This window comes from Narcine bancroftii, chromosome 1 (assembly GCF_036971445.1).
Source record: "Narcine bancroftii isolate sNarBan1 chromosome 1, sNarBan1.hap1, whole genome shotgun sequence".
In the NCBI taxonomy this organism is placed as follows: domain Eukaryota; kingdom Metazoa; phylum Chordata; class Chondrichthyes; order Torpediniformes; family Narcinidae; genus Narcine; species Narcine bancroftii.
The window spans coordinates 125,139,868-125,163,061 of record NC_091469.1 but is presented as its reverse complement, the minus strand read 5'-3'; the positions used below and the strand labels follow the sequence as shown (position 1 = coordinate 125,163,061).

Here is a 23,194-nt window from a genome sequence, read left to right as displayed (position 1 = left end):
TTTGCAAAGCAATAAAGGTGATTGAACTTACACTGGATTTGAAAATTTAGAGTCTTGAGCTGGGTGGAGTATCACAACTCAACTTAGTTTAACTTTAGAGATTCCTGCACATGTCCCCTTTAGACCTTCAGTTTCTGAATTCATCTCCATTTAGAAAATGGGCTACTTTTTAAGTCCTTCTGCCAAAATACCATCGACTTGCTTATGCTTCATTCCATCTGCCACTCCTTTGGCCATTGTCCCAACCTGTCCAAGTCCTACTGCAGACTCCCTGCTTGCTCAACACCCTCCGCCCCTTTGCACATCTTTGTATCATCCACAAACAGCCACACAACCATCAATCATGTCACTTAACTCACTTACATGAATCATGAAAAGTTGCAGACTCCTGCAGAAGACCACTGCCATCCAGCCAGGTCTCCTTTATTCCCACTCTGCCTTCTGTCAATCTTCTATGTCACTACCTCTCCCCTGTGATGCATTCCTATCTTGTTTGGCACCATATCAAAGGCCTTCTGAAAATCAAATGAAATAATGTCCACTAACCTGTTTGTTACTTCCTCAAAGAAGTCAGATTAATCAAGCAAATTCTCCCCTTGGGGTGTGGCTATGCTAATAAGCTGAGCAGAAGTGTTTTGAAAGAGCTCTCCACAAAAAGTATTAAAAAGTCAGTTTAAAAGCTCAGAAACCAGAATTTTATCATCAAAAATGGGTAAAACTAGTGCTAAACAACCAAAGGCAACTGGGAACAAAAACTGAATTAGTAACACCTCAGCCAGGTGGAAGCCTGATGAGGAGTGACTCAGCAGGGGCCTTGGGACTGGCAGAAGCCAGCAGAGCAGGAAAGTTGGCCCAAAATTTTGCCTCCATCCTGAACATGATGGAAACTTTCTGCAGTCATTTTACGAGTATGGAATCAGCAACGAGAGATATATCAGAGGTGGTCATGAAATTAAAGAAGTTGTGGAAGACTTAAATGAATGAATGACTCATTCAGAGACTGAGCTTAACAAAACAAAAGACAGGCTGAAGGCACTGAAAGAAAAAACAAAAATATGGAATGGAAAAGAAAGGACTGATGGTCAAAAATCAACCACATGGAAAATTTTAGCAGACGTAACAATGTAAGAATCATTGGTCTGAGAGAAGGAATCGAGGGAAAAGACATGTTGAGTTTCTTTGAAACATGGATCCCACAAATACTGGGACAAAATAAGTTAAATGCAAAGCTGCAAGTTGAAAGGGCTCACTGGACCCTCAGACCCAGAAGAACCGGTGAACAGTGACCATGATCTATCCTATAAGACCAGGAGATGTGCTCTTAGGAGCAGAATATGAATATTCAAAAAAAAGGATCATTAGTGGTGGACAATGCAAAAGTAATGTTTTTCCAGGACTTTCGCCCTGCCTTGGTAAGAAAGGAATTTGATGAAGTAAAGGGACAACTGTGATCTAAAAATTTTAAATAATCAATGATTTATCCAGCAACACTGGAGGTGGATGTCTTAGAAGGTAATCAACAAGTTTTCAAAAATAAAGTGGAAGAATTTTTAAGAAAGTTATGAAAAGATTAAAAGTCACTAGCTGAAAGTGACGAAAAGACCATTTCAAAGCAGAACTAACTGAAAGACTCATCTTTTTATTTATACTAATAGTACTGAGAAGTCTTGTTTTCACTTAAAAGTAAAGAAACATTGGTTTATATGGAGAGCTCTGAAAAGACAAAGGTGGTAAGGAAAGCAGCAAGGTGGGAACTCAGGCTTGGAGGTGGGGGGGGAAGGGTGGGGGGGGGGTGAGGGGAAGATGGCACCAGGAGATAAGCGATTTTAAAAGATGGTGCCAAAGAGAGAGCTTCTTCTTTGGAAAAAGCCAGAGGATATTTTGCGGACTTCCGGTATTATTGTCAACATCACCGTCAGAGCTAGGGATGTGTGTGTTTCTTAAAGAGGAAATGTATGTGTTGGAAATGTCTTTTAATAGGGAAATGTGACAACAGTATTTAGAAAATTGGGAAGATGTTTTTATACAATATTTGTGTGAAAATGGTATGGATAAAACACAAGTTTATTAGTATTGATATTAATGCGATAAACGGTACAGTGAAGAGGAAGGTACCTTTTTCCAATCACTGCCTATTCTGTTACCTAAAAAACCTTTTTAAAGCTACTAAACAACTATATTAATATGGAATAACAAGATACCAAGAATTGCATTGGAAAAACTGACATGGGGCTATGGGCTGGGAGGACTTAGACTTCCAGATTTCAAAAATTACTTAGCTGCACAGGCTAGATTTCTCGCAGCCTTCTTCACTGAAGACAATCCCCCCCCCCCGTGTCTTGGGTTCAAATGGGAATATACTCAATGAGGGAGGGAGGAGCAAAGGACTATCTGTAAATGGAGTGTCAAATCACTAAAGAAAAAAACAACCCAATTCTTTTTTTATATATACATTAGAACATGGCAAGAAATTAATGAATGTAAAGGGGGAAAAAGTAGGGATATCAATGAAAGGAACATTTTGTGTAAAAATGTGTTATTGCCTATAAAGATAGGCAATAGAATATTAAATTTGTGGTATGACAAATAAGATATTAATAAGATATTAAAGATTGTTACATGGAAGGAACTCATGTCCTTTGAACAATCAAAACAAATACACAGTGGCCAATGGGACCTTCTGTTTTCTCCAGCTTATATCGTTCTTGGGACCAACGTTGACCCCACCTGAAATTAGTGAAACTGAACGATTGACTCATCAATTTGTCAGCCATGGTTGCCTGAAACCTCCCCTTAGAAAGCTGCTTCTTTGGGATGAATCCATCCTCAATCTTCCAAATTATTTCAGAAACCCCAGTCATTGCTGCTCTACGCTTTCCTGCTTGGGTTTCCTTCCAATCAACTTTGGCCAGCTCCTCTCTCAATTGTTACATTGACAATTTTTTAAATTTTTTATTTTTCACACTATAACACTGACACATCTGACATTAGTTTTTCCCTCTCAAACTGCAGAGGGTATTCATCATATTACGATCACTACCTACTAAAGGCTCCTTTACTTTGCCACACATGTCCAAATCATTTATGTATTTTACTTTCTTTCTCATACTCTTGAGCACCTCCCATTTGGCAGTTGTAATTTTTCTCTAACATTTGAATCTTGTCAACTATTCTCCTACTTAATCTTGAAATTGGCCTTGCCCCAATTTGGGATTTTAAAATTAATGACCAGTGTTATCCTATTGTGTTGAGAATATCATCAGGTTTGGTGGGATCAGAGAGAGGAGTCTGGACAAGTGTCATAATCAAAGTTAGCTTTATTGTACACAGGAATCAAACAGGGAAAGATATCAAACAGTACTTAATCACTCAAACTACTCAATAACTATATAGACATTCACATTAGATCCAGGTTGGACTCCCAATACTGGTGGTTGCCTATTCTCTACACAGGACCAGACATGAATACTATAACAGTGTAAGCAGGCACAAGAGTCCTTGATACCAGTGGTTGCTTACCCTACCACACTCTCCTGCAAGTGTACACGTTCAGACAGGGACTTTCAAACACTCCCAATGCCATCGGAGTGCAGGTGACTGCAAGCACTGATCTATTGCAACATGATGGACCATCAAAGTGTAGTGCATATCTCACCCATGACTCCTCTATCAACATCCACAGTAGCGACCTGGCATGGAGCAGTGGTTGTGGCTAGGACCAAGAGGCAGAAGAGGGTGAACTGTTGCACATGTTATGATTTATATGGTTCTGGGCTGGGAGTCTAGCCAATTATGCTGCATCATTCAAATAGGCTAAATCAGGTGTGCACTAATGGGTGGGCAGTGTCCAACCTTGATTGGCTGGTGATGCAACTGCCAACTAGGTTCCAGATGTTGTTCACATGATCCTCTGCAATCCACATAAAACAAATCCTTTTCTGTGACCACCTTGACTAATAGAACTTTGGTCACTGGCCCAACATTGTTCCCTTATTGATCCCTCAGTTATCTGACCAGCTTCATTCCCCAGTACAAGGTCTAATATTGCCCCTTCTCCAGTTGCCCTATCAACTTGCTGGAGAAAGTTCTGTTGGACACACTTAGACTTTGGCATTCCCAGTCAATTTTGGTAACATTGAAATCACCTACAATAAAAGCTTTTTTAAAAAAATATATAAACCACTTCTGTAATCTCTTTATATTTTTGATTTTCTAGCTCCTGGTGTCGGTTTGGTGTTCTATAATGGATCATTAGGGTGTCTGCTTTTTAGTTCCTGATTTTGACCCACACTGCCTCATTAAATCAATATCCTCTGCAAAGACTACTGTGATCTCATCTCTGATCAATATTGCAATCCATCTCTTCCCACTGTCCCTACCCTAGAACATGGAACTGCCAGTTCTGGTCCTCCTCCAACAAGGTCTCCATTATGGCTACAATATCCCTTTGTTTTGACCTTATCCATGCCTCAAATTCAATTGCTTTCTCAGTCAGGCTTCTTGTATTAAAATAAACTTTATCTTCTACTTCACCTTCCTGTTCTACTTCAATGCACACACTTTGCCTTGTTCGCTCTCAACCTTTTTTGTTTCCCCACCCCCTCCCCCTCAATCTTGGATCTCCACCACCTACCAGTCTAGTTTAAAACCTCCTGGGTGAATGTAACAAATCAACCTACCAGAATATTAGTCTCCTACCAGTCCCATCCCTCTTGTTCTAGGCCCCTCTGCCCCAAAAGAGATCCCAATTGTAAATAAATTTAAACTCCTCCCGTGTAAACCAACATCTCAGCCATGTGCTCATGCACTCTACCCTAGTCCTACTCTCACTAACACGTGGCACTGTTAGTAAACCAGAGATAACCATCTTGCAGATTGACTTTTTAAAAAATTCTGAACTCCCTATATTGCACATAAACAGGACCTTCAGCACATCATTAGTACCCGAGATGTCCCCAAGGCAACATACCATCCTGGAGAATTGATCTTGGTCACAGACTCTCCCGTCAGTCCCTCTGACCATCGAGTCCCTTGTCATTGTTGCTTTTCTTTTTTCCTCCCTTCCTTCCTGAGCCTCTGTAATCGGCTCTGTTCCAGAAGTGTGTCTGCTGGTAGGTGCCCACATCTCCTCAAAACAGTAACCAGAACTGCGTTTTCCTGAGGGATCTGCTGTATGTGCTGGTTCAACTCAGGTCCCTGAAATGGTCAGTGAGTGGCAGTTGCATGTATTTCTCCTTTGAGCAGTTGTTGGACATTGGATGATCCCCAGATAGCCTTCATTCTGCAGGAGCGATGGACTTCCTAACTGCCATCTCGCATGCACTAACCGCTCCAACTAGGTTATCAAGCATTGGTCTTTAAGTTTGGAAAGGTCTGACAAGGCCATTTCATGCCAGGCCTCTGCCTGGAGGCCAGCGACAAGCACAGAGGGAAAACATAAAACTTACCTTTCATAGAGTAGCCCTAAAAGGCTGCTCCAGTGAAACATTCATGTTGAGTGGCGGCTCGTAGGGCCCTCTGGATCCGATGGAGATGGGGCGACTGGTGCCATAGTGCCAGCTGCTGACATGACATCATTCATGCATGCTGACGCAGAAAGAGCCCTATACTGGATCATGAGAGCCCCAGAGCATGCAAGACAGATGCTTGTGATGTTTTCAGCTGGTCTTAGTATCCAGACAGAGATCCAGTATACTGTCGGTGTTTTAAAAATCCCACTCCTGCATCTCAGGCTGACAACATCATCAGCTCTTCTCCAACCTGCTACAACAGCAGCTGTACATTCAAGCCAGGCGGCAGAGCACTGCGCCAATTGTTCTTCCCCAAGGGTTGCATTCAGTGCCTCGGAGCTAGCTACGGCACATTCAGAAAGGGAAGTCTCTAGACGCAAAGGCAGAGAACCTCTCTCTGCCTTTACAGTCAGGCATTTTGCTTGCTTGAAAGGACCTATAGTTTACCAGCAGTTTAATTGAGTTTATTTGTTCAAAATAACTAATACAGGGAGAAAGGTTCTGTAAAAACATTAATAGGTTATCGTGAGGATTACAGACAGCTGTGTAGAAAGCACAATTTACATTGGATTACAATTAAAAGATCAATTAGCACCAATCAAGGACAGCATGAGATTACTGTTACTACGTTCATGCAGGAGCCTGAACGCTACAAGTGTCTTCAAACATGTAGCGTGTTTTTGTACTCTTCTTCGCTGATGAGAGGAGGGGGAAATAATGGGTTTTTTAGAATGTTGGCTGTCTTTCTTGTGAAAAGGTGAAAATGGAGTAGACTGAAATTAAAGGTGTAATTGTGTCAGGTTTGCATTTTGAATTATTTAATAGAAAGAATGTCTGGTGGAATGATGTGATTAAATTACAAAGGGTAAAGGAGATATTCCTATGCAAAAAACTGCTGGAGGAACTTCATGGGCTGAGCACCATCAGTGGAAGAAAGATTGTCAACATTTGAATTTGAAACTTTTGATTGTGCAGAGAGAAAAAAAATACCTAGTTCAATAAGGACAGATTGGGAGGGTTTGAACAGAGGTCAATGTTGGATTGGTGAAGAATGATAGACAGAGGCAGTTGGTGGCCTAACCAGCAGGCCTACAATCTACTGCTTACATTTGATAGGAAGTAGACCTTCACATTGATGGAAAAAGAATCCTCATTTGGAGTGAAAATCATGCTGGATTCTTAGTTCTTGGTCTTGCAAAAAATTAATGAAGATTAACAAGATGAACAGAGAAAAGCAGTGGCCTCTGTAATATTTGGGTCAAAGACACTTTTATTCCTTTATTTGCCTTTGTGCTCCAATTTTAAAATTTGTAATCAAACAATTTGCATGTACTTAAAGTGCACATTCTAGATTCTAAACAAGGTTATTTATATGCATTTTGATTTGATCATGTAGAAATTGCATCACTTTTTAAAGAAAATTAGGGCACCATAAGGAACCATAGCAGAGAAATAGGCCATTCAGCCCTTCTAGTCTGTACCAAACCATTTTTATCTAGTCCCAGTGATTTATACCCAGTCCATAGCCCTCCATACCTCTCCCATCCATGTACACCTCCAAATTCTTATTAAATGTTAAAATTGAGCCCTACATTCACCACTTCAGCTGGAAGCTCATTCCACACTCCCACCACTGTGAGAAATTGTTCTCCTGTTATGTTCCCCCTAAACTTTTCCCCTTTCACTCTTAACCCATATCCTCTAGTTTGTATCTCACCTGCCCTCAATGAGAAAAGCCTATGTACATTTACTCTGTCTATCCCCCTCAATTTTAAATATCAAATCTTCCCTCAATCTTCTATGCTCCAGGGGATAAAGTCCTAACCTGTTTAGCATTTCCTTGCAACTCCATTCCTGAAATCCAGGCAACATTCCAGTGAATAGTCTCTGCACTCTTTCTGGTGACAAAAACTGCACACAATACTCCAAATTTGGCCTCACCAATATCTTACAACTTTATCATAACATCCCAACTCCTATACTCAATACTTTATGAAGGTCTCTATGGCAAAAGCTCTGCTTCCAAGGGGCACTGGACAAAGTGGCAACTTTGACTGAGAGCAGGCAATGTTAAAGAATTTCATGTATGTTAAATTCTAAATGTAGCATTAGATGACAATAATGGAACCTTTAAAACCCTATCCTGCTGTGATGCTACTTTCAGGGAATTATGTAATCACCTGCCTCCCAGGTGTAATCATGTCCCACCCAGTAACTCCTGTTTATCATCCCCTCTGCCTCCCAATTGATCCAGAGTTCATCCAACTCCAGCTCCAATTCCTTACCTTTGGCTTGTCAGGAGCTGCAGCTGGATGCATTTCTCACAGATGATGGCATCAGGAATACTGCTGGATTCCCTGAATACCCACGTTCTGCAAGAGGAGCATTCGCCTGCCCTGTCTAGGGACTAGAGGAACAAAATATCTGAAATATATTCAATCTACCTGCTGAATCATTTTTGTTTTTTTTTTAAAAAAAGGGTGGCCCTTTCTTACCTCAACTCCTATTATTCCTTGTTATGGGGATAAGGCTGGAAAGGGGTACTGATGGTAGTGATCAGCCATGATCTGTAAAATGGAGGTGCTGGCTTGACGGGCCAAAGGGCCTACTCCAGCTCCTATTGTCTATTGTCTGTTCTCACTGAAATCTGTGGAGCCTTATCCCTCCCTCAAGGCATCCTCCACTACACAGTAACTCACCTTAACAGTGATACTTAGATTTTTTTCTCACCTCTTTTTAAATTTAACTGCCTCAGCTCTTCACCCCCTGACCTCTCGCTCCCATCAACTTCTAGCTGCTGCCTCGCCCCTTTTTAAATTCTAAGTTCTCTGCTCCTCAGATCACCTGACCTCTCACTCAAATCAGCTTCTTCCTCCAAACAGCTCTGGCTTCACAGGTGTTTGTGATTACTCAGGTATGTTGAATTCCTTTATTGGTGCAGGTATATGAGAGCTACGTTTGCTTCTAAGCTTTTGGAGTTGTCATTTTTCAATATGAAGACCAGACTTGTGCCAATGAAAGTAAAGGGGCAATTATGTGCCTGAAAAACAAGAATAAAACAGTAAGAGGCATTACCCAAACCTTAAGATTATCAAAATCAACTGTTTGGAATATCATTCAGAAGAGAGAGTGTACTGGTGAGCTCAGTAATCACAAAGGGAGACCTCCACTTTCGATGACAAGAATTCTCATAATAATGAAGAAAGAACCTCAAATGCCCATCTGACAGATCAGAAACTCTCTTCAGGAGGTAGTTGTGGATATTTCGATGATTGCTGTCTGCAGAAGATTCCATGAACAGAAATACAGAGGCTCCACTGCAAGACGCAAACCAGTAGTTAGCCACAGAAATAGGATAGCCAGATTGCAGCTTACTGAGAAGTATTTAAAGGAGCCTACAGAATTCTATAAATAGTTCTTGTGGACAGATAAGACCAAGATTAACCTGTATCAAAGTGAAGGCAAGAGCAAAGTGTAGAGGCCTAAAGGAGCTGCCCAAGATCCAAAACATGCCACCTCATCTGTTAAACGTGGCGGGGAGCATAATGACCTGGTATGGCTGCCACAGCTACTGGTGCACTCATCTTCATTGATGATGTAACTGCTGATGGCAGTAGCAAAATAAATTCTGAAGTGTATAGAAACATCTGCTCAAATTCGAGTAAATGCCTCCAAACTCATCTTACTGCAAGATAATGATCCCAAAGGTGCTGCTAAAGCAAAAAGTTTAAAAACTGGAAAATTCTCGATTGGCCAAGTCAGTTACAAGATCAAAATCCAATTGAACATGCCTTCCATTTGCTGAAGAGAACTTAAGGGGACGAGCCTCTGAAGCAAGCAGGAGTTGAAGATGGCTGCAGTAGAGGCCTGGCAGAGCATCACCAGAGAAGCACGTGGTGATATCTATGATTCACAGACATAAAGCAGTCATTGTTATGCAAGGGATATTCAACAAAGTTCTAAGCATAATTACTTTAATATACATATCATTTCTAAGTCCCAAACATTATGGTACCATAAATGAGGGGACGATGTATAAAAAGTGCTATAATTTCTACATGATCAAACCAAAATGTATACAAATAACCTTGAATAAAATCTGGAATCTGCACTTTAATTACATAGGAATTGTTTGATTATAAATTTAAAACTGTGGAGCACAGGAAAAAATGTCTTTGTCCCAAGCATTATGGAGAACACTGTAATTAAGATGGCAAATACAAAAAAACAATTTCAAGGAGAGGATGTCAATTTTAATATTAATCAATGTTATTATGTTGAAACAAAATTGGTATATACTGGAAACATTTTAAGAAGAAAGGAATTACTTGGGATGGGAATCTCCAAGTGGAACACATCTTGGCAGAGATGGATTCCCACCTCTCAATTATACTCTACCCTCTTACAAGTCTGAGGCGATTTGCCATATTGTTGAATACTCTCTCAAACATCTACATATACACTGTGGATAGTATATTGCCTGGCTTGTGAATTCATCTACCCAGGAATAACAAAGGTAGCCAAGTCTGTCAGAGGCTCCAATCTCCCATCCTAAAACCAGTGCCTCAAGGTTAAGAATCATTTCTTTCCACAATGTATCAGGCTCTTGAACCTCTCCTTATCACATTAATCAAGGACTGCTCTGACACCGCAAAAGGATTGCGCTCTGATAACTATGTTTTGTATTTATTATCTCTTTCTCGTGGCCTATCTGACGCAAGTGGCAATAAATGACACTGGAGACAGTAGAGTCAGGAATCAGTCCCTTTAGTGTGCTTAACCACAGCTTTTATAGTTCCTTCTGTACGTTTCACGCTGAGCCTCCTGGGATGCGGTAGTGACATCACTTTCCAGCCTCAGGTGTCAGGTGCCATAAAAAGCACGGGCTTTTATTCGCGGACTTTGCCTAATTGCTGGTGCCTGGGTTGTAGCTGGAGGACTGGGACATCGTTGGAGGCTACGTGCTCTGGTAATGCGCTTGCTTAACTGTTGTGGCTGCACACGATTCTGTTGTTCGCGTGGGGCTCCTGCTACACCACCCCCCCTCCCCCCCAGAATCGTGGCTCCCAGATGCAGGTTCCTGCTAGTAGTTCAGCCTGGGGTATCCTCTGGGACGTTTCAGTGGTGACAAGATCGGTCTTGAAAGGTCAGTGTGTGCCAGTTTCGGTCGTTCAATTGTGAACATACACTCTTGACTCCCCCTATGTCCAATATAAATACTACACCTTCTCACCTAATTACCCTAAAGGGCCCCTCATATGGGCATTGAAATGCTGAGCCTTTATGACCTTTCCTAACCATCACGAATTCCACAGTCAGTAGGCCATGTGGCACCTAACGTTTGGAGCTCCCATGAAAAACCGTGGGATAGGGTTGTTTTGCCCTTTTGCTCTCTCTCACAAGACATAAAATATCCAAGTCAGCTGTCTGATTTATGTCACTACCGAAATGTATGTCACCTGGAATGGATAGTGGAGTTCCATAGATCATCTCAGCAGTCAAAACTGGCAATCCTTCCTTTGGTGCTGTACGTTTTCCCAATAGCACCCATGGTAATTCGTCCATCCAGTTTGGCCCCTGCAGTCTCGCCTTAAGTGCCGACTTTAAATGCCTATGGAACCATTCCACAAGTCCATTTGACTGAGGATGATAGGCGGTTGTGTGGTGTAATTTACTTCCACAGATATTTGAAATCTGTGTCCACAGGTGGGAAGTGAACTGCGTACCTCTATCTGAAGTGATGTGACTAGGTACACCAAATTGTGCAACCCAATTAAAAATAAAGGTCCGTGCACACGTCTCCACGCCTGATGCCTGCATAGGGATTGCTTCTGGCCAACGACTAAAACGGTCATAAACAGTAAATAAATATCTTATCCCCTGACAGACCAGCAAATATCCAACTACATCCATGTGGATGTGCTGAAATTTAGCATCCACCTTGGAGAATCTTTCAGGCGGTACACGCGTGTGTCTGTGAATTTTAGCCTTTTGGCACTGAAGACAAGTTTTGGCCCACAGGGTGACATCTCTCTTTAGACCGTGCCACACATAGCGATTTGACACTAGTTTAACGGAAGACCTAATGGAAGGATGCAAAAGATTATGTATATCATCGAAGATCTTCCTGCACCAGCTAACCGGTAGTATGGGTCTAGGGTGTCCTGTGGAAATGTTGCAAATGAGTGTGGGACCACTTGCCTCAGTAGTGATTTCCTCAACCTGGAGACTTGTAACGGCGGTTTTGTAGGCTTGTACCTCCTCATCCCGTTGCTGGTCTTCCGCCAACTGTGCCATGTCGATTCCACCTTGGACTGCAGAGACAGTTGGTCTCAATAGAGCATCTGCCACTGGATTGGAAAAACTGGCAGCATACCGAATGTCAGTAGTGAACTCAGAGATGAATGACAATTGGCGTTGCTGCCTCGCGGACCACGGGTCAGATATCATACTCATGGCCTGCACGAGAGGTCTATGATCAGTAAAGGCCATAAACACTCGACCCTCCAGCTTGTATCTGAAATAGCGTACCGCCAAATACAACAACAGTACTTCTTGATCGAATGTGCTATATCTCATTTCTGTAGGTCGAAGATGTCTGCTATAAAATGCAAATGGCATCCATTGTCCTTTTACGTGTTGTTGTAACACTGCACCAGTTGCATGGTCGATGTGACTGTAGTTAGCGAGAGGGGCGCTTCGTGATCTGTGTGGGCAAGACTTGCCGCAGATGCCAAAGAATCCTTGGTTCTTTCAAAAGCCATGTCCGCTTCCTCATTCCAATGCAATATATTTGATCTTTTTCTATTTAATAGGTCAAACAATGGGCGCATCATGGCTGCTGCTCCTCTAATAAAACGATGGTAAAAGGTAACCATTCCTATGAATCGTTGCAAATCCTTCCAAGTAAGAGGCCGGGGAAAATTGCATATGGCAATCACTTTGTCCGGCAACGGTATAGTTCCAGTACAAGAAATCCTGTGGCCAAGAAAATCAATTGCAGCTGTACATTGGCATTTTGCGGGGTTGACTGAAAGGCCAAAATCCTGTAATCTAGTGAACAGGACACGGAGGTGTCATTTATGTGATTCCTCGTCCAGGCTCGCTATGAGGATGTCATTCAAATATACGAAGTTGCCTTTTAAGTTCCTAATGACAACATCCATCAATTTTTGAAATGTCTGGGCTGTGTTCTTCAGAGCAAATGGCATTCTGATAAATTTAAAGAGACCAAAGGGGGTTATAATAGCAGTCTTCAGAACATCTACAGGGTGAACTAGAATCTAATAGTATCCCTTCACTAAATCTACTTTGGAAAATATAGTAGCATTAGCCAACCGTGCTGAGAAATCCTGAATATGAGGGATTGGATAGCGGTCAGGGATGGTTATATCATTCAACCGCCTGTAGTACCCACATGGCCGCCAACCACCGCAGCTTTTAGGCACCATGTGAAGGGGTGAAGCCCATGGAATTTTGGACCTGCATACCACCCCTAATTCCTCCATTACTGCGAATTCTGCTCTTGCAATTGTAAGCTTGTCTTTTGGAAGCCTACGAGCCATAGCAGGTGGACCAGTTGTATCAATGTAATGGTATACACCATGCCGCGGCTTATTATCCTGAAAATTAGTCGTCAATGGTCCCGGGAACTCTTAAGTTACAAGCCGTATGCATTCTGCCGAATCGCCTGAACTCTTACCGGTTGCAAAGAATGATGCGTTCTTTTAAGGGGCAAACTTTGGAAGTTAGCCCTGTTTATCTGACGGCATTTATGTATATCAACCAGGAGACCATGCTCTCTCAAAAAATCCGCGCCTAACAGGGGAAAACCTACTGAGGCCACCATGGATTTCCAGTAGAATACCATTGAACCCGTATGTATCGTGACCTTCCTCATTCTGAAAGTAGGAATCTTGGTACCATTAAAAGCTGAAAGCGGTGGAGTACGTGCACCTTGTGCCAACTCAAACTGTCGGGGGAAGAATACTGAACTCGGCCCCTGTATCTATCAAGTAATCCACCCCCAAAATCATGTCATGTGAATAAAGTCGACCTTGTTCTGTGCCAACCGCCGAGGCCACTAACGGTGGTTGGCAGGTCCGGTTTCCTGACATGGTGGTGGACCTGGGTAAGTGCAAGGGCTCTTACATCTATAGTCAGAGTGACCCCATTGGCGATGATAAAAACAGTATCCAGAACTTTTGTTTCCTTGATCAGGATGTGGTCGCTGTACTGCCGCACATGCCGGTGGTCTTGGCGTTTCGGGGGGGGGGGGGCTCAGACAACTCAGCCGCACAGATAGCCTGCACCTGCATTCACATGGTGCCTAAAAGCTGCAGTGGTTGGCAGCCATGTGGGGACTACAGGCGGTTGAACCATGTGGGGGTCACCAAATTATGTAGTGGCCTATCTGACGGCACTACCTTACGCAAGAGGCAATAAATAACACTGGAGACAGTAGAGTCAGGTATCAGTATCTTTATTGTGGTTAACCACATTTTTATAGTTCCCCCTGCGCGTTTCACGCTGAGCCTTCTGGGATGCAGTAGTGACGTCACTTTCCAGCCTCGGGTGTCGGGTGCCATAAAAAGCGCAGGCTCTTATTCGCACGCTTTTCCTAATTGCTGGTGCCTGGGTTGTAGCTGGAGGACTGGGACATCGTTGGAGGCTACGCGCTCTGGTAATGCGCTTGCTTAACTGCTGTGGCTGCGCGCGATTCTGTTCGCGTGGGGCTCCCACTACATCTTTTTAATTAAATTAATTATACTATTGTGGTTGTTTTTGTGGGTTTGCTTTACAAAGTACCTGTTCAGCTGTAGAAGTAAGAATTTTGGTTCACATGTACTATGTGCAATTCATACGACAATAAACTTATTATAGTTCTACAGCATTCCTATTCTGTTCTCCCACTGTAACTAATTTTCAAATTGAGTTTAAAAATTTAGACATTCTGCACAATGAGATAGGCCATTTCGGCCCTTGATTACGTGGTGCCTAACGTACACCCAGTGAACCTACGTGCGTTTTGAACGGTGGGAGGAAACCGGACGGAGCCCCTGGGGAAAATCCACACAGACACAGGGAGAACGTATAGACAGCGCAGGATTCGAACCCTGGCCCCAATCGCTGGTGCTGTAAAGGCATAGTGCTGACTGCTGCTCCAACTGTGCTGCACCTGAATTGTAGATGAGAAAATCCAATTAAATGGTGTAATGTAGTCCAGATGTGGAAATCAAATTTTTTTTCTGTCTCTGAAACAATGTAGAATCAGCAAAACGACCACCAGATGGTGCTGCTTCTCAACAATTCAAGGCTGTTTGCATTGAATGTCTTTTTAATACTGGTCTGAGATTATGCTGAATGAAATTTTATTATATTTCATGTTGATGACACTTTCGTATTTCACAGATGCAGTTTCAGGAGCTCAAATTAAACAAACAGGGTCTGAAATAGTTTTGACATTAAATAAAAGTTGAGAGTAAATGATAAACCACAGTTGTTTCAGTGAAAACAACGAGATAGACAACAGACTCGCAAAGGCAAATAGCGCCTTTGGAAGACTACACAAAAGAGTCTGGAAAAACAACCAACTGAAAAACCTCACAAAGATAAGCGTATACAGAGCCGTTGTCATACCCACACTCCGGTTCGGCTCCGAATCATGGGTCCTCTACCGGCATCACCTACAGCTCCTAGAACGCTTCCACCAGCGTTGTCTCCGCTCCATCCCCAACGTTCATTGGAGCGCTTTCATCCCTAACGTCGAAGTACTCGAGATGGCAGAGGTCGACAGCATCGAGTCCACGCTGCTGAAGATCCAGCTGCGCTGGGTGGGTCATGTCTCCAGAATGGAGGACCATCGCCTTCCCAAGATCGTGTTATATGGCGAGCTCTCCACTGGCCACCGTGACAGAGGTGCACCAAAGAAAAGGTAAAAGGACTGCCTAAAGAAATCTCTTGGTGCCTGCCACATTGACCACCGCCAGTGGGCTGATATTGCCTCAAACCGTGCATCTTGGCGCCTCACAGTTCGGCGGGCAGCAACCTCCTTTGAAGAAGACCGCAGAGCCCACCTCACTGACAAAAGGCAAAGGAGGAAAAACCCAACACCCAACCCCAACCAACCAATTTTCCCCTGCAACCGTGTCTGCCTGTCCCGCATCGGACTTGTCAGCCACAAACGAGCCTGCAGCTGACGTGGACATTTACCCCCTCCATAAATCTTCGTCTGTGAAGCCAAGCCAAAGAAGAATACAAACTAGTGAGGAATTCAGAAGGCCCAGATTTGCTGAAGTGCAGTTGCTCGAACTTACTCCTTATGATTTCCTGGGTTTCCTCTGCATGCCCTCATTTCTACTGCACCCAAAGACATGCTGGTAGATTAATTGGCCAATGCCATTACCCTTATAGTGAAGGTAGATGGCAAAAGAATTAATATAGAACACTATAGGACAGAACAGGCCCTTCAGCTCTTGATGTGTGCTGACCCATATATTCCTTAAAAAAAATAATAAACCCACCCTACCCCATAACCCTCTATTTTATTTTCACCTTACCAGGATGTCTTCAGGTGGAGTCCCGACACCACAGTTCTGTATGCTGATATTTCTGGGTCCTCCTCCTGCGCTTCTGCCAGGGCCGTATAGTCTATCCCCTGAAACAGGGTCTGTATGGTTTGCACCATTTGTCGTAATAAAGCGTCAGCCACTACGTTGGTTTTCCCAGCTATGCGCTCGATGTTGGTGGTGAATTCTGACGTGCTAGGCACGTGCCTCTGTTGCCGAGCTCATCACGGGTCCGACACTCTATTAAATGCAAAAGTCAGCGGTTTATGGTCCGTAAAGACTTTGAATTGTCTTCCTTCCAGAAAATAGCAGAAGTGTCGGACCGCAAGATAGAATGCCTAGAGCTCTCGGTCAAAGGCACTGGATTTCAGCTTAGGTGGTCGAAGGTGTTTGCTGAAGAAAGCCAGAGGCTTCCATTGTCCCTTGACCAATTGCTCTACCACTCCTCCGACCACCGTGCTGGATGCGATCACCGTGAGGGCTGTTGGAGCATCTGTCCTGGGGTGCACCAGTAATGTGGCGTTGGCAGTGCCTCTTTCACCTTCTCGAAGGCCGTGATGATTCCTTGTCCCGGGTAATTTCTTTCTTCTTCCCTGCTATTAACATGATCAAGGGCTGCATAATGTGGACTGCTGCTGGTATGAAATGGTGGTAGAAGTTGATCATACCAGCGAATTCTTGAAGGCCCTTCACTGTGTGAGGTTTGGTGAAGTGCCTGACAGCCTCTACCTTCTCTGGTAGCGGTGTTGCTCCCTGCCTGTTGATCCTGTGGCCCAGGAAGTTGATGGTTTTGAACCCAAACTGGCTTTTGGCTGGGTTGATTGTAAGGCCAAAGATGCTCAGACGGGTGCATAACTGTCGCAGGTAGGCTGCACACATCTTGCAGTTGCAGCTGGCGACCATCAGCCTCTGGAATGTCTGGGCTGTGTTTTGAGTCCGAAGGGCATCCTCAGGAACTTGAACAGGCTAAATGTGGTGAGGAGGGCAGTATTTGTAACGCTGTCTGGGTGAACGGGGATCAGGTGATAGCCCCAGATGAGGTCGACTTTGGAGAATATGCAGGCGCCCTTGAAGATTTGCTGTGAAATCCTGTATGTGCGGTACAGGAAATCTGTCTGGCATGGTGGCCTCGTTCAGGCAGCAGTAGTCTCTGCATGGCCTCTTAACTTTCTGCTGCTTTGGGCACCATGTGCAGCAGGGAGGCCCAAGAGTTGTGGGAGCGCTGCTTGATCCCCATCTCCTCCATCTTGAACTCTTCCTTGGCAAGGTTGAGATATTCTGGAGGGAGGTGGCATGCCCTGGCGTGAATCAGACGCTTCTCTGTGAGAATGTAGTGCCTCACCCGTGCTTGGGCTCGGTTGAGGTGAACTATGGTGCCACTATGGAGGGGAATTCCACTAGGATGCAAGTGAACTCTTTGCCTGAGAGGGTGATTGAAGCAGGGTGGGGGGCTGGAAGCTTTGCTTCGCCCAGGGATAAAGTTTGGAATGCTTTGGCGTGTACCAACCACCGCCTTTTCAAGTCTGCCGGTAGGCAGTGTGCCTGGAGAAACTCTACGCGCAGGAGCGGTTATGCTACTGCTGCCAGCATGAAGGTCCACATGAAGTGGCTGTCGCCGAGATGATGCGGGTGCTGAAAGTCCAGATGCTGCTGCTGTTCGCTGTCCTCAGGGCCAAGCCTGGCTTCCCGTTCCGGGTGTTGTAGGCTGAGGGGGGAAGTACGCTGACCTCTGCACCCCTGTCCACCAGGAAATGCCGACCTGAGTGTGTCCCAGACGTATAAGGGGCTATCTCATTGGCCAGCTACCTGCCTTGGCCATCAGCGATGGCTGGCCATGGCATTACCCTGAAATGTGCAGGGGGGGAGGGGCGGCATCAGCAGGCCTTCGTACCCCATCGTTGGTGGTGGAAAAGGTATTGTGCATCAGGAGAGTCCACTTGCCTTTCTGTTGTCGGATGCAGCTTCGTTGGTCGCTGTGTGTGGGGCCTAGTGACTTGCTCTACTGATGTGCCGTTGTCCCATTTTGCTCTCCAAAGCAAGTCCACCCGGGCTGCGACTTTCTGGGGGGCACTGAAGTCCTTGTCAACCAGCAGCAGTTGGATGTCCTCAGGCAGTCGGTCCTGAAAAATCTGCTCAAAGAGCAGGCAAGGCTTGTGCCCCTTAGCCAAAACCAACATATCACTCATAAGGACGGATGGGGCCTTGACCCCCAGGCCATCCATGTGCAGCAAATAGGCAGCGCGCTTGCACCTAGAAAGCCTGAAATTACGGGTTAATAGCTCTTTTAGAGTCTCATACTTGCCCTGTTAAATCAATGACCCTTGCTGCAGTGTCCTGGGCTAGTGAAATCATCACATAGTAATACTTTGTGGAATTGGTGGAGTTGAAATTGAGCTTCTGCCTGTTTGAACCACACCAGTGGTTGTGAAGTCCAGAACATTGGCAGTTTTAGTGAAACTGTGTTGAGCGAAGACGAGTCGGTCATCTTCAGGTCGAACTTCCATTTGAACCAGTGGGGTCACCAATGTAGTGAGGCACTACTGCAGAGCGAGAGAAGAACGACACACATATAGGCGTAAATGAAGTAAAGGCTGATTTATTGATCTTCCCAGCCCTGGTTGTATAGATCCAGCTTCCTGCCACTGGACCCAGTATTCCCGCCACTGTGGGCTGAGGTGACGTCACCGGTGAGCTGGCTTTGATTGGCCGTGGTTCTCACCGTGCAGGCTCCTGGACAGTGAAGGTCATTAGTGTGCGCGGGCTTTCTGCGCTGGCTGCGTTAGTCCACCATTTTGAATGCCAGTTCGCGTGCCAGGTAGCAAGGCGCTACAGTAGACTTTTTCCACTGAGGGTAAGTGAGATACAAACCAGAGGACATGGGCTAAGAGTGAAAGGAGGAAAATTTAGTGGGAATGTGAGGGGGAACTTCATCATACAGAGAGTGGTGTGATTGTGGAACGAGCTGCAAGCTGAGATGGTGAATGCGGGCTCAATTTTAACAGTTAAGAAGAGTTGGGACAGAAACATGGATGGGAGAGGTATGGAGGGCTTTGGATTGGGTGCAGGTCAGTGGGACTAGGAAAAAAAATGCGTCGGCACAGACAAGAATAGCCGAAAGGGCCTGTTTCTGTGCTGCAGTTTTCTATGGTTCTGTTTCTCGGGAGAGTGATATCTTAACCTTGTTTCCTGCAAGATCTAAAAGAGCGCTGGCTGGCGTCAGCCAGGATATGTTTTCCTAATGCAAATATTGCTGGAGTGAGCATTTTCTTCCCACTGCTCCAGTCTGATATTGCTTCAGTGCAATAAATTATTATTTTAATTGTTTATTAACAATAAAACCAACTTCTTGTAACCATATTGGTGTCAGGTTGAACCATTGATTGCCATACAATTTGGCGCACTAAATAGTTTAAAATTAAGAAAAGATAATCACAGGAATGATATGGCCAGGAAATAAACCACTGCGTGTTTGCAGCTTTTGTAATTTGAACTTATCAGAGCAGCATTATCTGTGTGCCCAGTTGGATCATCCTTATCTGTCTCCAGGGGCCTCTTGTAATGTTTACAGCAGTTTCTTTGTGTAGTCATAGCCAAAACATTTTTTTTGCCTTTTCTGGTTTTTGTCTAAGGGTGTTGAAATTTCAGGAAAGGGGAAGAGGTCTGGTTGTCAAGGTATAGTCAGAGCCATGTGGGAATGAATGGACCCCTGGAGGAATGCATACCTTTTCAAATGCAGCAATGCTGAAATGTGTGATGATTCTGTCCCTTAATTACTGTGTACAACTTCCAAAAAAGTTTATTTTGTTGGATCTTTTACAACTCATAAAACTTAGAAAGTATTCAGCTGCAATCTTTCTCAACTCTGAAGAAACTTTCATGTCCAGAACAGCCAATTCTAACCTGCCCGCAACTGCACCAAATTCAGTACCCATTTAACGCTAGGCCCTTTCAAACTGCCATGTAAAATGGGGTTAATCCAGTTATGCAGTAGTTAGAAAGGGTCTGAACCAGGTCCCTGACCTACCTTAGAGGTAGTCAGGGAACCCAGTTAAATTTACCTAGGTTGTGTCCAAATGAAAAGGGCTGACCTGCTTATTCTGGTGACGTCAGCGTTTGCGTGCATGCGTCACCGGGCAGTCAGCATCCGAACAACCAGCGGTACTTCCGGTAAGTACGTGACGTGTCATTGCGGGGGCAGGATCCCCTGCAATTTAAAAGGTGCTTTCCAGCACCTTTGTCCCAGTAATCGTACCTGGGTCCCAGGAGGGCTACCCAGGTGCTGCAATTTAAAAGAGGCTAAAACTGTTTACTTTGTCATCAGTGGGGTGTTTTCCCTTAACACTGCAAGATAATGCAATGCTCCAGCAGACTGCCTGAGAGGTTACAGAAACTACGCTGTACAGAAATTCTCTCCATGAACAGTGAATATTGTAGGATTATGGCATTCATAGCATTTAATATGTTGGATAACTAATCATGAGAGTGGAAAAATAAGCAAACTGTTGGGATGCTAACTCCCTGTGTGCCATGCATTTAAAAAAAATCCGAACAATATCGCCTTTAGGAAAGCAGGCAGGCAAAATATATTATGGGATGCAAGATGGCAGTAAAACCTAGAACCATAGAACACTATAGCACAGAAACAGGTCCCTTCGGTCCTTCTAGTCTGTGCTGAACCATTTTTTTTGTCTAGTCCCACTGACTAGGCACCTAGTACAGAGCCGTCCATAACACTCCCATCCATGTACCTGTCCAAATTCTTCTTAAATGTTAAAATTGAGCCCGCATTCACCACCTCAGCAGGTAGCTCATTCCATACTTCCACCAATCTCTGTGTAAAGAAGTTCCTCATAAACTTTTCCTCTTTCTCTCTTAACCAATGTCCTCTGGGTTTGTATCTCACCTACCTTCAGTGGAAAAAATTTATTCTGCCTATCCCCTTCATAATTTTAAATACCTCTATCAAATCTCCCCTCATTCTTCTATGTTCCAGGGAATAAAGTCCTAACTTGTTTAACCTTTCCCTGTATCCGTTCCTGAAGTCCAGGCAACATTCTAGTAATTCTTCTCTGCACTCTTTCTATCTTATTGATATCTTTCCTGTAGTTAGGTGATCAAAACTACACAATACTCCAAATTTGGCCTCACCAATGTCTTATACAACTTTACCATAAGATTCCATCTCCTATACTCAATATGCCAAAAGCTCTCTTTACAACCCTATCCACCTGTGATGCCACTTTCAGGGAATTATGTATCTGTATTCCCAGGTCCCTCTCTTCCACCATGCTCCTCAGTGCCCTTCCATTCGCCATCTCTCTCTCTCTCTCTCTCTCTCTCTCTCTCTCTCTCTCTCTCTCCCTCCCTCCCTCTTTCTTTTCTCCCTTTTTCTCTTTTCCCCTCTGGCTCCTTTCCCCCAGTTCTCCACTGTCAAAACCAAAATCCCCAAGATGTTTAGTGGTAGTGGTGGGGGAAATATTGAAAAGCTGGTCTGACTTGAAAACACTAATGATGATGTACTTGCAGATGTTTTGTTTGTAGTTATGAGAGGTACTAAGCTGACTGATTTTTCAACAAGCTACAACTTTGTGCTGAATGGTTATGCAGTGAGGGAGTTTCATCAGGAATTGTAGAGCTAATCTAAATTAGATCAAGGTGAGAATATTTAAAACAAAGAACAGGCCAACCAGCCTCTCAAACCTGCTCAACCATTTAGTAATGCAATGGCCTGGCCTCTTAGCTCAGAGCATTCTGTATGATTTGCTTATCCCTCGATTCCCTTGTCCAAAATCTATTGATGCTGACTTGAATATTCTTGTCAGCTAAGCTTCCAGTGGAAAGTTTTGGCAACACTGATAGAGCAGAGAGGTGGAAAATGAGGAGCCAGAGAAGTGAAGGATAATGGAGGTCCAAAGCAGCTTCTGAGGACAGTGTGCAAATACATTTCTCAGTGTGTTTTGAAGTGGAGGCACTGAATCAATGGAGGTCATTAATGAGTGAGCTAGATGGCAGAGTGTTGAGTCAGTCAAAGTTTTGTAGAGTACAGCTTAGGTAACAGGAGACGAAGCTCCTATGCCATAGACCAGGGTCAGTGCCAGAATGAATGTTAGAGGGGGGCATTAGCGTGTGCACAGTGCAACCAACGCTCATAAACTCGCTCAGTGAGGGAGGGGGTCTGACAGCGAGTGATGGCCACAACCATATTGGGGGGGGAGAGACACAGCACCTTGCTTGGAGGGGGGGGGGGGTCAATACCCACAGATGCCCCGCTTGGCACCGACCCTGCCAAAGACTCTGAGGGCAGGCAGTCTGAGTTCTGGAGTACTGGTAGGTCAAGTACTAAGGGGTGGCATTGGTAATGAGCCAACTATGGAGTTAGAGAAAACAGGAGAGGGATAGAATTAGGGCATGGTTTTTGTATAAAGGCTGGGTAATTATGTGAAGATTTGGAAGAAATGAAATAAAGTAATCTTGTTCTTTATTCTAAAGAACATAAAATTATGTTATTACTCTAGGTTTTGACTGTCATTTATATCTAAGTTAAATGGTCTTTCTCGTCTTGTACATTTTCTAAAACTGCAATTAACAACAGCTTTAGCTTTGCATTTTCCTGCATAATTTTCTGTGAAGCATGCAGGCCCCTGTGGATGCAGTCCATGTCTGCCAATGCTTTCAACGTGTTAATGATGGTTCATTATTTTCACATGCAGCCAACAACAGCTCAATTATTTGTGCTCTATCTTCAGATTCACACAGGTCTCCAGCATGGAATCATTTGGCCCTGTCAACAACACTGCCTCCCATTAGATGAGAAGCTGCTGCCACAGCTGCTCAAGGAGGCAGGCTACAGCACTCACATGGTGGGCAAATGGCACTTGGGTATGTACAAGAAAGAGTGCCTCCCGACGCGGAGAGGATTTGATTCCTACTTTGGTAACTATCTTCTTTCAGTTTATTAAAATTCCTTCCTGAATGCGAATGCTCCAGTTTTGTAATATTGCAGATAAGAACGTAAGAAATAGAAGGAGGAGTAGATCATTGGTCCATCAAGCCTGCTCCGCCATTCAAGTGATCATGGCTGATCTGATAATAGGCTCATCTCCACCTTCCTGCCTT

At 44.1% G+C, this 23,194-nt stretch overlaps 1 protein-coding gene across 1 annotated transcript in view; it reads left to right on the top strand.

The window, feature by feature from the left end:
• arsb (arylsulfatase B) overlaps nt 1–23,194 on the top strand; it is a 122,423-nt gene that overhangs the window by 5,640 nt on the left and 93,589 nt on the right. Inside the window, exon 2 of the mRNA XM_069938288.1 lies at nt 22,825–23,011. Within this exon, the coding sequence (XP_069794389.1) occupies nt 22,825–23,011 (187 nt within the window). The remainder of the gene's footprint in view (nt 1–22,824; nt 23,012–23,194) is intronic.